Source organism: Sarcophilus harrisii, chromosome 3 (assembly GCF_902635505.1).
Source record: "Sarcophilus harrisii chromosome 3, mSarHar1.11, whole genome shotgun sequence".
Taxonomy (NCBI): Eukaryota; Metazoa; Chordata; class Mammalia; order Dasyuromorphia; family Dasyuridae; genus Sarcophilus; species Sarcophilus harrisii.
In genome coordinates, this window is record NC_045428.1 from 342,598,848 (window position 1) to 342,616,478 (window position 17,631).

At 32.3% G+C, this 17,631-nt stretch overlaps 1 protein-coding gene across 1 annotated transcript in view; it reads left to right on the plus strand.

The window, feature by feature from the left end:
• The window catches only part of LOC100914192 (thrombospondin type-1 domain-containing protein 7B), a 141,158-nt gene that overhangs the window by 65,742 nt on the left and 57,785 nt on the right, over positions 1-17,631 (plus strand). Inside the window, exon 5 of the mRNA XM_031961297.1 lies at positions 17,228-17,369. Within this exon, the coding sequence (XP_031817157.1) occupies positions 17,228-17,369 (142 nt within the window). The remainder of the gene's footprint in view (positions 1-17,227; positions 17,370-17,631) is intronic.

Below are 17,631 nucleotides of genomic sequence, written 5' to 3' on the forward strand. Positions count from 1 at the left end.
AACCACTCTATAGCATCATTTGCAACATTTAACTCTACAAACTCAGCTTTCATCTAAGATCTAGCCAATGGATTTAAATCCCATAATAAATTCCTCTAGAATGTACATGAGTTGTCTATTAGGTTTTACATACATGTTTTGTTGCTGTTGTTCATTCTTTGCTCTCAAAAAGGGTCAATGTTATCATAATAGTGATGTCTTAACTTATAAATGAATTGAATTTGAGTGGTATGGGAGATAGTGTTTACTAAATACTCTTTATTTAAAGAACATTTGCTGCTAATAGTTGATGAATAGCAAGGAAAAGTTGGTTACTTTTTTGATGCTTAATATTAGCTCCATTAAATGAGAAAAATATCCTAGATTTTTTTTTCTCCATTCTCTCCTCTTTCTATATAAACAATATTGACATTTTCCCCTTTTTTACTCAATGGCTAAAATAAAAATCTATTTATTTTTTATTAGCTATCATTGGACAAATGTCTATGGGGCAATGATAGTTGAAATCAAAAGCCAAATGATGTTTTGAAAATTAGTTGTGGATTTTAACCATTTGTGGTACCCCTTCCATTCTTTTCTATAAGAAAAGAGAGTGAATCCTTACATTGGTTTTGTTTTCGTTTCTTTCTTTCTTTCTTTCTTTCTTTCTTTCTTTCTTTCTTTCTTTCTTTCTTTTTTTGGTGATGCAATTAGGATGAAATGATCATATGATTAGGTAGTATTAAGTATCTGAAGCTAGATCTGAACTCAAGTCCTCCCCACTCTAAGGCCATGTGGTCTATATTATCGCGCTGTCTCATTGAATTGGTTTTCAATAAAGGTGGATTATTGTACTGTAACATTTAATACCTAATTCTCTCAGATACATGGTGATATACATATACATATATGTGTGGGAGGGTGTAAGTATGTATATATTTAAGTTGCCTCATGAAAAATGCTTTCTTCCACATGGTTTTTATGCTACCTTGAAGTCCAAACCATAGCAAAGGTTAGAATCCTTACACCTGTCTACTTGGTTCAGAATGTTAATTGATATTTTTTTGGAAAGTAATGTAGTAGAACATTAATTAGGAGCATCTACCAAGATATTTTCTTTGACTTTTATTGGCAAATCATTTAAATTATTATTCTTCCCTGTGAAGATAAACAATCAGATTAATTGCAGGAAAAGTAATAAACAATTGGTAAACATTTAGCATGAGATTAGTTTTCAGATAATTAAGAGTAATTATCTTGTCTTAGTGGCCATTCTTTTACTATTCATGGACAGTTCAATATGATTAAAATGTAAAATTATATGAAAAGGTGATGATTGATAAATGAAACATTATTAATACACAAGTGTATAAATATGAGTTTCCAAAATATCCTGAAAGTAATAAAAAGGGAGCTATGTGCTTATGTCCCAGAATCATAAATTCTTTTAGCTATGAGAACTTAGAAGACTCCCATATAGTCTCACCCCTCATTAAAAGATAAGAAAACTGAAGCCAAGGGATGTTAAATAATTTGCCCAAAGAGAGATTACTAGTAAATACCAGGGTTGAAACTTGAACCCAAGCTTCCTGTTTCCAAGCTTTGTGTACCTGAAATTGCAGCATGCAATATAACACTCTTCATTTCCAAGACTAATTTATTCTACCATTATTGCCTGAATCATCATTAACACAGTTACTGAAACTCCTTTATAATCAATCCACTTGGATAACACCAGTTCACCACATGTATTTTATGGGTAGGGCCTTTTTTGGATTCAACTCTGGGGATTCAAAGAGGATACCATATTCCTTGCACCAAAGAACTTATACTGTTGGGAAGATAAAATGGTATAGGGCTGAGGACCTATTGAAGGTGTCAGTTTTTCCAGGAATCAATTTTCCTCCTGCTCTAGAGAGTTTTCATTGGTGAAATCTGAACAATGAATTTTAAACTCTAAGTTGGGAAACTGACTTAAATGTAAAATATGTTTAATTTTGTTGTTTTCACTGTCATTTCTGAATCCCCTCCTCCACTGATACTATCTGTAGATACCCTAGAAATAGTACCCATACCAGTTTCCTTTCCTTCCCTTCCAACTCTTCTTTCTAAAGAAGTTGTTTTTTTTTTTTTTTCCCCGCAAGAAGGAAGCTATAGGTAGGTAGGTAGGTAGGTAGGTAGGTAGGTAGGTAGATAGATAGATAGATAGATAGGTAGGTAGATTCAGATATAATATTGACCAAGTAATAATAATCAGGTAGCAATTACATATAAAATAATTTCAGCAAGTTTGAAGCACTATGGGCATAAAATCTTTTTTACCCTCACAGAATTTTTAATAGTTTAAATCCTTCCCTGTTCCTCTCAATTTCATGAAAATAAATAATGGTTAGGATTAGTTCACTTCAAGTGTAATTACACTTCTCCACTTATTATTTCTGGGTCCACATTTCTACTAGTAAAAATTAACAGAGTATTAGAATATGTAGGACAAAATGGGAGGTTATATTCTATTATTTTAGAAAAATTAAAAAATGGATAGACTGGCATGACATAATGAAAAGCAAAATGAGCAGAATGAAGAAAATATATAAAGTAGCAGTAACATTGTTTTCACAACAACTGAGTCGTTTTGACTACTATAAAAACCCAATTAAATACAAAGGTCTAATGAAGATGCTATCTGCATCCAGAGAAAGAATTAAAATTTTAAATTACATTTAGAATGATTTTATATACACACCCAAATGTATCCATATATGTAGATGTATGGATAAATATACATACACATATAAGCTACAGAGATGGCAAATCAAGAAATAGCAATTCCCTGAATGATATTTTTAGAAATCCATTGACTATATAGTTCCAATACACAAATAGTAATTAATATAGTACTCAATAACCAATCAACTAGAATGTATTATGCATTTGCATCAATGCCCCTTCTTCCTTTTCATACTATCCTACTAAGTTCTTCTATACACACACACATCTATATCTATACACATGTATACATATATATTACACACACATATATGTACATGCACATATGTATGTATAAATACACATACATATATATGTATATATATGACCAATCAATCAACAAACAATTAGTGAGTACCTACTATATGCTAGGCTCTATACTAACCATTGGGAATACAAGAAGAGGTAAAAGACAGTCCCTGTTTAAGGAGCTTACAATCCAATGGGAAAGACAACATGCAAAAAAATTATGTACAAAGCAAGCTATAAAAAGGAAAGGGAAGGCACTGGAATTAAGAGGGATTATGGAAGTTTTCCCATAGAAAGTGAAAATTTGACACCACTATTGTAGTCTATTCCTCTCATTTTTAGTTAATCAGTTGTATATTTATTTATGTAAGTTTTGTCTCCCCTGGTGAAATAAGGTGCTTGAGTTTCTTTTTTTCTTTTTTTTTTTTTTTTTTTTTTTTGTCTATGTGTCCCTAGTACTTAACACTATTGGTAACATAATAAGGCTGGGATTTGACCTATGATTGATATAGAAAAGACATTATCTGAAACATAATTCCCTATATGGTCTTAGAGCATTGCCTAGAAAACTGAGAGATTAAATGACTTTTTTTCAGTCACAAAGTCAGAATATGTCAGAAACAGAGCTGACTTCAAAGTCCTCTCTCTGTGTACTTACATATACTCATGTCTAAGAGTACAGGTACTGAGGTTGGTGAAAGAGACTGAAAAATAAAAATGAAGCAGTCCCTGGCATAAAAACTTTTAAGCAGTTACAAAATAAATGCAATGTTCGAATAATTGGAGGATTAAAGAAAGGCCTCATGAAAAGATTATACTTAACATTTGAAAGAACCTGAGATTCTAAGAGGTAGAAATTAGGAAGGAATAGTTTCCAAGCATGGAGACAGCCTGTATAACAAGATTCAGAAATGGGAGATATAATGTTGTATAGAATGTCCAGTTTGATTAGGTTGTGAAGTGTGACAAATACCAAAAAAATGTAAGCCTAGAAAGAGAAGTTGGAGCCAGATAGCCCACATCAGTAAGAAGAGGGCAAGGGTATAAAAATGATGAATTCAGTATGGAAAGATAAGGAAGAAGCAGAAGTCAAAGATGACTTTTCAAGCTTCATTGATTGTGAGAATAGTGTCATTAAGAACAACTTAGGAGACGGTGCACAGTTAAGAGACAAAAAACAATTTCTTAGTTTCAGACATATTGAGCATGAGGTACTAGCAAGACATCCAAATGAAAATGTAGGGAGATAGAAATACAGGAACCCCAAAAAGGAAAAGGGCTAGAAATATGATTTAAATCATTCATATTGAGTTAGAAATTGAACTATTGAGAGTAGAATAACATCTCCAAGAAAGAGAATACTGCAAAAAATAAAATAAAATAAAGATGGCTAATGACAGAGTGTTGGGTGACTCACAAATTTAGAGAATGGAACAAAGAAGTTAAGTATAAGAGGTAAAAAGATATAATTTCTGAGGTAAAAAGAAAACCAAGAGATTGATGTCAAAAGAATAGAGGAAACTATGGAAAAAAGAGAGGGCTTACATATTATGAACAATTATTGAAGCTGGGAATTTGTCCAGCCATTCTGGAAAGCAATTTAGAATTAAAGCTAAAAAATTGGAACTATACCTAAAAAGTTATTTTCCATACCTTTAACCCAGAAATACCACTAATAGGGCTATATTTTAAAGACAACAAAATAAAATTTTATTTTAAAAATGAAAGGGAGAAGTCTGCAGTATCAGTGTAAGAGAAGGCTAAATTTAAGAGCCGAAGAAAGAATGTCGAGTCTACTGATTATTTAGTTATTAATAACCTTTGCTAGAGATATTTTAGTAAAATGAGTAAATTTGATTTTTAAAATAGTTGTACAAATACATAATAAGGAAGCTACTATTAGACTGTGTAATTGTAGTCAAAACCTGTTATCAGTGTATATCAATAGTTTGAAAAGCTAATGTGAACTTAGCAAACAATAATGGAAGCATACTTTCTAAAATAATTGAGGCAGTAGTACTACTGCTATCTACACTCAGACTACATCTAGAGTATTGTGTTTCATTTTGGATACCATATTTTTTCAAGGAAACTTGACCTCTTTCCAAAGGCATCAACTAAGAAGAGGAGAGGATCATAGTTCAGAAGCCAGTTTCTCATTCCATCACTTGTACTGAGGCTGTCTGATACCTATGCTATTTTTCCTGTTTTTTTTTTTTTTTCCAAGGTGCAGAGAAGCACCTTGAAACTTCTTGGAAAGTTTTGTCCCTGTCTCCAGAGTGCACAGAAACCTCTTCCCACCTCCTTTAATATTGTAACCAAATTATCAGGAACCTAATCTCATGCCCTTCCCACATTAGTCTATCTTCTGTATACCATGTTTTACCTTTGGACAAAACCTGGTTGTTCAGAATTAAAATGCTGTATTCTCTCAAGATTAGACAATCTTTAAGATTCCTTCTAATTCTATAGTACAGATATTTCATATGGTGTTTCTAAATAATAATGATATCCTTCTTTCCTTCTGAAAACTATTAAATTTATCAGTAGATAATGGAAACATAATGAGGTTCCCACAAAAAGTATTTTCAAAATGTGTAGAGATATCAATTGATGCAAGGATTATGAAACAATAAACTTTCAATCACTTGATGTTTTGCTTCCAAGAGTACAAATAATGTATATCTGCGTGTGATTATGTAATTTTTGAGAGATATGTAGCCTTTTTGGCCACATACCTTCATGGCAGGTTTTTTTTTTTTTCTTTTAATTACTAGAGAAAAAACCCAAACATTTTTAGGCTTTAATCATCTTATTAAGTGTCATTACTTAAGTCTCAAGCTAATTGTGCTCTTTTTACCAGAGAGTACCTGAGATTTTCAAGTATTCTTATAATGACCTGACTGGCTCTGTGCCCCTGAAGCCTTCTCATTCCCACAGCTGGGACCACTTAACCTCCACCTGCTGGCTATCCTCTGCCCAGACCTTGGGAACTGTTTAGCCTCAAGCAGAGAAAATGCAAGAAAGAAGGGTTAGTCTCCAAGTTTCCTCTCATCAATCCATAGTTTTATCACAGAATTTTAGGATTAGAAATGATTTCAACTTCCATTTAGTCCAAGCCATACCCTCAAAGAAATGTGCTCTATGCACCTATAATCACCTATAAGTGGTGATCCAGTCTTTGAATAATATCCTGTCAGTCTAGCTGTCCCTGTCCCCAAGGATCTTAAATTGGAGGAAAATAATACATTAAAGGAAGCTGAAAGAAGGATGGAGTGGGGAGGGGGGAGAGCAGGGGAAGAGAGAGTACAAAGTGGAAAACATGGTGGAACACAAGCATATCCAGAGAGGATGATGAAATGGCAGGTCTAAAGCCCCTCCCTAACATGAAGGGAGAGACCTAAGGAGCAATGGATCATTCATCTGTGAGAAATTGTAATAGGATGGGTGCAGCTTCCAAGGTGAAGAAATTTTATGATCTTGTAGAAGTCTTTGTATAGATGGGAGTATAGCCTCTGATACTTAGAATCTGTAGCTGAAAACTTCTTAATATCTTCTTGAACCCTGCTTTTTTTTTTAACCTTTTAAATTATATGTTCACTTCTTTTAGATTTCCCATCTTCAATTTAGAAAGTAATCACATTGAGGGTAAAGAATATTTTGCATTTTATATTCCCACAATGCTCTGTATATTTAATAAATATAATAAACATTATTAAGTGAAAGTTAGAGATTTAGTTCCAGTATCTGGAATGCCAAGCATATAGGTATGTGGGTGTGTATATATCTGGAATTTTGGCATTTAAAGCCTCCAGAACTGATGAATTTACCAAACAATAGGACATCAAGAGAGACAAGAAGGCCCAGTAGCGAACATTGGGATATACAAATTAGAGAAATGGATATGGATGATGATTTAGCAAAGAAGTTTGAAATGGAATTGACAGATAGAGTGCAAGAAAATTAACAGAATCCTATTGTGAAAGACCAGAGAGGAAATAATATCCAGCAGGAACTGGGTAGAAATCAGCCACAGAGAAGTCGGGAGTAATTTGAATTGAGAAAAAGCTATTAGATTTGGTCACTAATTACTGACTTAGGAGAAAGCAGTTTCAGTGGGAGTCACCTTGCTCTCTTTTAAGGAGTTTGTGAAAAAGAGAGATATGTAATAACTAGAAGCAACCATAAGATTAGATAAAGGACTTTTTAAAACTTTTTTTTAAATTTAACATGTTTAATTTCCCCAAATTACATATAAAAACAATTTTAACATTCATTTAAAAAAAACTGAGTTCCAAATTTTCTCCCTCACTCTTTCTCTCCTCCTCAGTGAGTAGACAAGCAATTTGATATAGGTTATATGTGTACAGTCATATCAAACATAGTTACTTTGTGGAAAGAAAAATGTATACCAAAAAAACTAAAAAAAAAAGTATGTTTCAATCTACATTCAGATTTCATTTCTTTCTCTGGAGATGGATAGCATTTTTCATTTTAAGTCTTTCAGAATTGTCGGACCATTATATTACTGAGAATAGAAAAGCCATTCACAGTTGATCATCATTACAACACTGCTGTTACTGAATGTTACTGATTCTACAAATTTCACTTTTCACCACTAAGTCTTTTTCACGTTGTATAATAATTGTTTAGCCATTCTCCAATTGATGGACATCCCCTAAATTTCCAATTATTTGCCACCACTAAAAGAGCTGCTGTAAATATTTTGTACAATCGGTCTTTTTCTTTTAAAAAAATTTTAAAAAATTATTTGGGATACAGACTTATTCATAGTATGGTTAAAGAGTACACATGATTTTTTTTTAGCTCTTTGGGCATAGTTCCAAATTGCTCTACAGAATGGTTGAATCAGTTATACAACTTCATCAACAATGCATTAGTGTCTCAATCTTCCCACATCCCCTCTAATATTAGTTTTGTTATAATAGCCAATAGGTATGGGATGGTAGCTCAGAGTTACTTTAATTTGCATTTATTTCATCAATACTGATTTAGAGCATGCTTTCAAATGACTAGAGATAGATTTGATTACTTTGTCTGAAAAACACCTATTCAAATCCTTTGACCATTTATCAGTTGAGGAGTCTTTCTTATTTCTATATAATTGACTCAATTCCCATACATTTGAGAAATGAGGTTTTCATCAGAGAAAATTGTTATGTTCTTTCTCACTGTTATGATTGCTATGTGTTTCCTTTCAGCTGATTTTCCTTTTATTTTATTCTCTTTCGCTTCTTTCATCCTATGTATTATGAAAGTATTTTGCTTCTGACTCTTGTCTCCTCAAATCTGCCTCCCTTTTATTAGCGCCCCCCCCCCTTTCCTGTATGGTAAGATGGATTTCTACATCCAACTTAGTGTTTATGTTATTCCCTCTTTGAGGTAATACCTATGAGAGTAAGGTTCTTGTGTTCTGCCACATCTTACTATGTTAACATTCATTGTAAAAACTCTTTTGCAACTCTTTTATATCAGATAATTCACGCCATTCTACCTCTTCCTTTCCTTTTTCCCAGTGTATTTCTATTTCTCATACCTTAATTTTATTTAATTTTGAGAGCATCCCATCATAGTCAACTTATACCCATGTCCTCTATCTTTGTATATTCCTTTTAACAATCCTAATACTGAAAAAAATTCTTAGGAGTTACAAGTATAATCTTCCCAAGTGGGAATATGGAGTTTAATCTTTTTGAATCCTTATGATTTATTTTCCTTTTTACTTGTATTTGAAAGGCAGATTTTCTATTCAGTTCTTGTGTTTTTGTCTGAAATATTTAAAAGTCCTCTATTTTATTAAATAGTAAATAAATATTTTCCACCTGAAGGATTATACTCAGTTTTATTAGTAGGTATTCTAGCTTATTTGCCATCTAGAATATCATATTCTAAGTCCTCCACTTTTTTGTATAGAAGCTGTTAGTTGCTGTGTTATCCTGACTGTGGCTCCATGATATCTGAATTGTTTCTTTCTAGTTGCTTTTCCTCCTTGATCTTGGAACTCTGGAATTTGGCTATAATATTCCTAGGAATTTTATTAAACTTGATCTCTGTTCCCAGGGTGGAAGGGGCACTGTCCCAAGCTGCAGAATTTTTGTCCAGCTATTTTCAGAGCAACTTTTAGAGGTCTGTAAGTTTTTAGTTCTTCCCCTTGTGATGTTATCTAAGAAGGTGATATCTTAGAAGAAATGTGTTTGCTACTCTACTGAACCATTGGCTGCTCTATGAATGATCACAGGCAGTCTTTTCTACCTTGTAATTGTGACCAGAGTTCTCTGTTCCTATTTCACTACTACAGAAAGTTATAATGTGCTAATGTTCTTCCTTGCACTGGAACTGCAATCTGGATTAGAGCAAGGACAATGCAACAGAGTCCTTGCCAGTGCCAACAAAGTAAACCCTTTAATCTCCTACCCTCTTAACTATCTGTGCTCTATTGCATATTCAGTTGCCCCCAAGACTTGGAGCAGGTTTCCTGGGACACAATCTGCACTGGCTGGCGCAATGGATTGTACTCTATTCTGATTCTGATGCAATAAACATTTCTTGCTCAACTTCTAAGTTGTCTTGTGCTGGAAGATTGTTTTATAGCATTCTTTTGTGAGTTCTGCCATTTTGGGAGTTGTTTTAGGTTTTATTTAAAGTTTCTTGCAGAGAAATATGGGAGTGCTCAGGAAAGTCCCTGCCTTTTCACCACTTTCTTATAATTTTATTTATTTGTTTGTTCCATTTGTTTATTTTTGATGGAAAGTTAAATGTGTTTGTAGGCAGCAAGGAATGAACAAATAGATGGAAAGAGGTTAAAGATTAAAGGGAGTTTGTGATGATAGGGTAATCTACTGGAGAAGATGAGAAATTATGAAATCAATGGTACATGAAAAAAATAGACTTGGTAAAGAGAAGAGTTATTTTTATGTAAACTGAAAATATGAGGAATCTTTTCAATTTTAGAAATATTTCATTTTTTGAAAACATTCAACATTTACTTACCTACAACAGTCCTTAAAATTCTGTGGCAAATACCAGAACCCACAAAAGATCAAGTCCAACATTAGATACAAGACAAAAGGAAAATAATTTGTAGGCCAGAAAATTTGAAATATAGAAAAACAAATAAGAGAAGAAAGAGAAAAGATCACCTCAAACGTCCTCCATTTTCTTAGTGATAAATAAAGAGAAATCCTAAATTGTAAGTTAGAGAAGGGGAGGAATTGTGTCCTTAAAAGGAGAAGAAAAAGTTTGGAACTACTATTGTGGGAGATAATGGTGAGTATGGGTTAATGAAAGGGCTTTCTGCCCTGATATAAAAAGTAGTTAGTTAGGATTAGAAAAAGCTATTTGAAGCCCTGTCATCAGAACTACATGATTTCTTCTAGCTCCATTCCATAGCACTTGGGTTGGAAATGAGAAGGAATATGCAATGAATAATCCAGGCATTTGGCAAGGTGTGGAGTTTGAGGGATACTCAAGTAAAGGACAGCATAATATTGAACTAACGATAGGGCGAAGATGGAAGGAAAGAAAAAAAGTGAAGCCAGGGGTGATAATCTGAGAAAAGTACTGAAAAGCAGATAACATGGAAGGTCATAATTAGGAGAATCAACAGGTTTAAGAAGAGTAAATATAGGAGGAAGATAGAATGATAGGAAATTATAATCAGATAAATCAGGAGTTCTTAATATGTATGGATTTCGAAGTTCTATGAAATTGGATGATGAAAAAAAATTACAACTCTCTCCCCCCACCTCTGTTTTTCTCTGTATATCTTTGTCTCTGTCTGTGTGTGTGTCTCTCTCTGTCTCTGTTTCTGTCTCTCTTTCTCTCTGTATATCTCTATCTCTCTTCTTTTTTTATAAAGCATTTTATTTTCAAAACATGGATAATTTGACAATATTGACCCTTACATCACCTTGTGTTTCAGATTTTCTCCTCCTTACCCTGACTCACTGCCCTAGATGGCAAACAATTCAATATATGTTAAACATGTTAAAATATGTTAAATCCAATATGTATAAATATATTTATAAAGTTCTTTTGCTGCACAAAAGAAATCAGATCAAAAAAGAAAATAAATGAGTAAGAAAACAAAATGCAAGTGAACAACAACAAAAAGAGTGAGAATGTTATATTATGATCCACACTCAGTTATCATAGGCCTTCCTCTGGGTGTAGATGGCTCTCTTCATCACAAGATCATTGGAACTGGCATCAATCATCTCATTGTTGGAATGAATCACATTCAACAGAATTGATTCTCATATAATATTGATATTGTTGTATACAATGCTTTCTTGGTTCTACTCATTTCACATAACATCAGTTCATGTAAGTTTCTCCAGGCCTCTCTGCAATCATCCTGCTGATCATTTCTTACAGAACAATAATATTCCATAATATTCATATATTATAACGCATTCCCCCACTGATGAGCATCCACTCAGTTTCCAGTTTCTAGCCAATGCAAAGAGGGCTGTCACAAATATTTTTGCACATGTGGATCCCTTTCCTTCATTTAATATCTTTTTTAGGACACAGGCCCAATAGAAACACTGATGGATCAAAGGGTATGTACAGTTTGTCTACCTCTCTTTCTTAAACTAACATCTAACAGAAATTTAGCCTAGTGGCTGCTATTAGTTTTAACTTCCTTAAAATATAGCTTACAGATGCCTTCTCTTGATGGCCACTTGAATGCCAATGTTATATGCTTTGGCAGTCATTCCCATTTGATCCTTTGTGGGTTCTGGTAATTACCAAAAACTGTTACAGCTAAATAAATGTTGAATGTTTTAAGATAAAAGGAAATATTTGTAAATTTGAAAAGACTCTTCATATTTTAACTTTGCATAAAAATAAAAAGTGTTGATATGCATCTAACTCACAATTATACAGAATGTTATGTGTCTTTTCAATCAACATATGGTGGTAGAAAGATTTAGTCAAATGTATTGAGGATACTGTTTGATATAGCCTTAGTGAAGTAGTTATTTAATATACTATTTATATATTATGGATAGTTTATATTTTATAAATATATTTTTTTTCCTTTATTTTTTCCCATTGCTTTTCTCTAGGTGTATTGTTACAAATGAAAGGTAAAAAAAATGTTATTGACTTCTTTGAGAAAAAATCCAGAAAGCTAGCCTGAACATTACAAAAATATAATGATGTTTTTACTTTAATTGTATCTTTATTAAGATACAATAATACAAAAAAAAAAATTTTAAATGTTACAACTAATTTAAAATGTTACAATTACAAAGAATGTTCTCCCAAACCATGATGTTCTGACTGGCCATAACTCCATGGGGTTCCATGGGTGAGGAATATTACATAATTATCAGAATTTTAAAATATATTGGTGGATTTTCTTTGGTTTAACATATATTGAATTGTTTGCCATCTAGGGGAGGGAGTCAGGGTAAGGAAGAGAAAATTTGAAACACAAGGCGATGCAAGGGTCAATATTGTCAAATTATCCATGTTTTGAAAATAAAATGCTTTATAAAAAAAGAAGAGAGATACACAGAGAGAAAGAGAGACAGAAACAGAGACAGAGACACACACACACACAGACAGAGACAAAGATATACAGAGATAATTGGTGGTTAATCCTTAAAAAAATATTAACAGGTGTAGTTTGGTGGGGCCAGAAGAGGGATAAAGGAGTAACTGTAACATAACAATAAAAGATACCCAGACTGAAGCCAGAATTTTACAATATTTTGTTTATAAGAAACACATTTAAAGCAAAGTGATACATACAGAGTGAAGGTAAAGAGCTGGAACAGAATCTATTATGCTTCAGGTGAAGTTAAAAAAAAAAAAAAAAAAAAGCAAGGGTAGCAATCCTGATCTCAGATCAAGTAAAAGCAAAGGTAGATCTAATTAAAAGAGATAAGGAAGGAAACTATATTTCAGTAAAGGGTACCATAGATAATGAAGCAATATCAATACTAAACATATGCACCAAGTGGGATAGCATCCAAATTCCTACAAGAGAAGTTAAGAGATACAAAAAGAAATAGATAGCAAAACTATACTAGTGCTGGAATTCAACCTTGCTCTTTCAGAACTAGATAAATCGAATCACAAGATAAATAAGAAAGAAGTTAAGGAGGTAAACGGAATGTTAGAAAAGTTAGGTATGATAGCTTGGAGAAAGTTGAATGGAGACAGAAAGTTTACTTTTTTCTCGGTGGTTCATTGAACCTATGCAAAAACATATTATAGCACAAAAGCTCAAAATCAAATTCAGAAAGGCAGAAATAGTAAATGTATTTTTTCAGATCATGATGCAATAAAAATCACATGATATATAAGGCCAGGATAAAATAGACCAAAAATTAACAGGAAATTAAATAATCTAATGCTAAAGAATTAATAATGGGTGAAACAACAAATCACAGACACAATCAAAGGTTTCATCCAAGAAAATGACAATAATGAGATAACATACCAAAATTTATGGGATGCAGCCAAAGCAGTTGATGCTTACTTGCATAAAATGAAGAAAGGAGGATAACAAAAGAAGGTAGAAAAAGAACAAATTAAAAACTCTCAATTAAATAGTAAATTTGAAATTCTGAAAATAAGTGATTAACAAAATTGAAAATAAGAAAACTATTGAATTAATAAATAAAACTAAGAGTTGGTTTTATGAAAAAAAACAACAAAATAGATTAAGTTAATTTGATTAGAAAAAGGAAAGAAGAAAATCAAAATGTTAGTCTCAAAAATGAAAATGGAGAACTTTCCACCAATGAAGAGGAAATTAGAGCAATAATTAGGAGTTATTTTGCTTAACTATATACCAATAAATTTGATAATCTAAATGAAATTTTGATAATCTAAATGAAAAATCTAAATCTAAAATCAAAAACATAGATTGCCCAGGTAAACAGAAGAGGAAATAAATTATTTAAATAGTCCCATTTTAGAAAAAGAAATAGAGCAAGCTAGTAATCAACTCCCTAAGAAAAAATCTCCAGGGTCAGATGGATTTACATGTGAATTCTACCAAACATTTAAAGAATTAATTCTAATACTATATAAACTCTTTGGGAAAAAAGAGGAGAAATAAGGAGTCCTACCAATTTCCTTTTATAATATGGTGCTGATAGCTAAACCAGATAGGATGAAAACAAAGAAACAAAATTATTGGCCAATCACCCTAATGAATATTGATGCAAAAACCTTAAATAAAATGTTAGCAACGAGATTACAGAAAGTCATCCCCAGCATAATACACTATGATCAAGTAGGATTTATACCAGGAATACAGGGCTGGTTCAATATTAGGAAAGCTATTAGCATACATGACTATATCAATAACCAAACTATCAAAACTCATATGACTTTCTCAATAGATGCCAAAAAAGCATTTGATAAAATCCAACACCCATTCCTACCTTAAAAAAAACACTAGACAATATAGGAAAAAATTGACTTTTCCTTAAAATGATCAGTAGCATCTGTTTAAAATCATCAGCAAGCATCCTATGTAGTAGGAACAAACTAGAACTATTCCCAATAAGATTAGGAGTGAAACAAGACTGCCCATCATCACCATTACTATTCAGTATTGTATTAGAAATATTAGCTTTGACAATAAGAGAAGAAAGAGAGAGTAAAGGAATTAGAGTAGGTCATGAAGAAACCAAATTATCACTCTTTGCAGATTATATGATGGTATATTTAGAGAACTCTAGAAAATCAACTAAAAAACTACTAGAAACAATTCACAACTTTAGTAAGATTTTAGAATACAAAATAAATCTGTATACATCATCAGCATTTGACAAAAGGTCAAGAATTTCAAAGAAATTAATGAAAAAATGCCAATGAAGGTGGCCTATCTGTGTCAGATTTAAAACTATATTATAAAGCAATGATCATCAAAACTATTTGGTACTGGCTAAGAAATAGAGTAGTTGATCAGTGGAATAGGTTAGGCTCACAAGACAAAATAATCAATAACTATAGCAATCTAGTATTTAATAAAACCAAAGACCCAAACTTTTGGGATAAGAACTTTTGGGCTATTTGAAAAAAAAAAAACTGCTAGAAAAATTAGAAGCTAATATGGAAGAAACTAGGCATTGACCCACACTGACCCACACCTAACACCACATACCAAGATAAGGTCAAAATGGATTCATAATTTAGACATAGTGATATTATAAATAAATTAGAAGAACATAGGATAGTTTATCTCTCAGATCTGTAGAGAAGGATGGAATTTGTATCCAAAGAAAAAGAACTGGAACTCATAAATGAACACCAAATAGATAATTTTTGATTATATTAAATTAAAAAATTTCTGTATAAACAAAATCAGTGCAGATAAGATCAGAAAGGAAGCAATGAAAACATTTTTTACATTTAAGGTTTCTGATAAAGGTGTCATTTCTAAAATATTTAGAGAATTGATTCAAATTTATAAGTATTCAAGCCATTCTCCAATTGATAAATGGTGAAAGGATATGAACAGACAATTTTCAAATGAAAAAATTAAAATCATTTATAATCATATGAAAAGGTGCTCTAAATCACTATTGATAAGAGAAATGAACATTAAGACAACTTTGAGATACCACTACACACTTCTCAGATTGGCTAAGATGACAGGAAAAGATGATGAGGAATTTTGGAGGGGATATGGGAAAACTGGGTTATGAATATATTGTTGGTGGAATTTTTAATGGATCCAGCCATTCTGGAGAGGAATTTGGAACTATGCTCAAAAAGTTATTAAACTGTGCATACCCTTTGATCCAGCAGTGTTTCTATTGAGCCTATAACCCTTCAATCCAGCAGTGTTTCTATTAGGCCTATATCGCAAAGAAACCTTAAAGGAAGGAAAGCGATCCACATGTGCAAAGATGTTTGTGGCAACCCTTTTTGTAGTGGCAAGAAACTGGAAACTGAATGAATACCCATCAGTTGGAGAACTGAATAAGTTATGTATATGAATGTTATTGAAAAGTATTTTTCTATAAGAAATGTTCGGGAGGATGATTTTAGAGAGACCTGGTGCTGATGCTAAGTGAAATGAGCATAACCAGGAGAACATTGCACAGCAAGATTATAGGACTATCAGTTCTATTGAACATGACTCTTTCCAACAATGAGATGATTGATTCCTGTTCCAAAGATCTTGTGATGAAGGGAGCCATCTACACTTGTATTATGTTTTTTTACTCATTTTCTTTCCTTTTGTGATCTGATTTTTCTTGTGCAGAAAGAGAATTGTATCAATATGCTTACATATATTGGATTTAACATATTTTAACATGCAAAAAACTATCAAAAATTATTTTAAAAAAGAAAAAAAACTACATGAAATTTTCCTTTGCCTACAGCCTTATTTCTGATAACCTGCTCTATTACAGCAGATTTCTCTTGTTTTTGAGGTGAGACCACACATTGTCTTTTTCCATAAAATTGCTGACTAAACCCTGTCTTGTAGGTGAAAGAAGTGTGATGCTTTTTGAATTTTTTTCAATCTAACATATTTGAATTCTGGAAGATACATTTTTCATTGAGGTTTGCTCTTGGATTTCTCAGGTACAGTGCCATATTTTTCATAGCACTTGGCACCTAGAGGCTGAAGTAATATTTATTGGTTTGATGACTTTGTTAAAACTCCTGGTGTCTTAGCTCCCTGATCCCTATTATATCAAAAGAAGACAACCTATAGGATGAGTATGATGAGTGAAATATTAATTATGTTAAAAAAAGATAGATAACTAGAATTTCAAACATTCGAATGCCCTTTACATTAGTGAGAGCATTCTTTGTATTCTAAATAATGGACAGGAAAGTTCAGCTGTGTTTATTCAACACAGAAAAGTTAGGCTCTATTTATTCTAATATCCAGTTGACAGGTAAAACATTTAATTGAGCACTCAGTTGTTTGGTTGACATTTTGCCAAAAACTGGTTCAATAGGTTTGTTTTCAATATTCCATTTTGTAAAAATTAAATTAACTAGATATTTTGGTCAAACAAACACAGTGGCCCATTCCTTGATTAATAACCACATTGAGTAGAATTTTAGACTAGATGAATTTTAAAGTCTCTTCCAAATCTGAATCTGTGATTGTACTTATTTGGAGATAATATGCATAATTTTGTATATTTGTCACTTGAAATTTATCTGATTAACTGAATAGTTTCTAATGCACCTATGTGGTCTGATTTTCACATAGTCCTGTGATCCACACTCAATGAAAAGAAGGAGTCGACATCTGCTAAGACCTCCACTTAGCTCGAGGACCTGTGCTGAAGATTCACAAGTACAACCATGTATTCTTAATGAAAACTGTTTCCAATATCATTACAATATAACAGGTATGTATTTGAACTCACAATTTGGGTTACATTTCACAAACAATTGATTATTAGTTGCATAAAAACATATACAATAAATAAACTTATACATACATATAAGGTAATGGGAAGCTAAATATTTCTTTACTTCTTTTTTTTAAATAAATAAACTTCATTTCCCATGGTTCATTTTGATGGATTATTGTTCAAAGTTAATAATAACTAACATTCATTTGAAATTTTCAAAGTACTTAAGTATGTTTTTCACTTCCAACAACCCTAA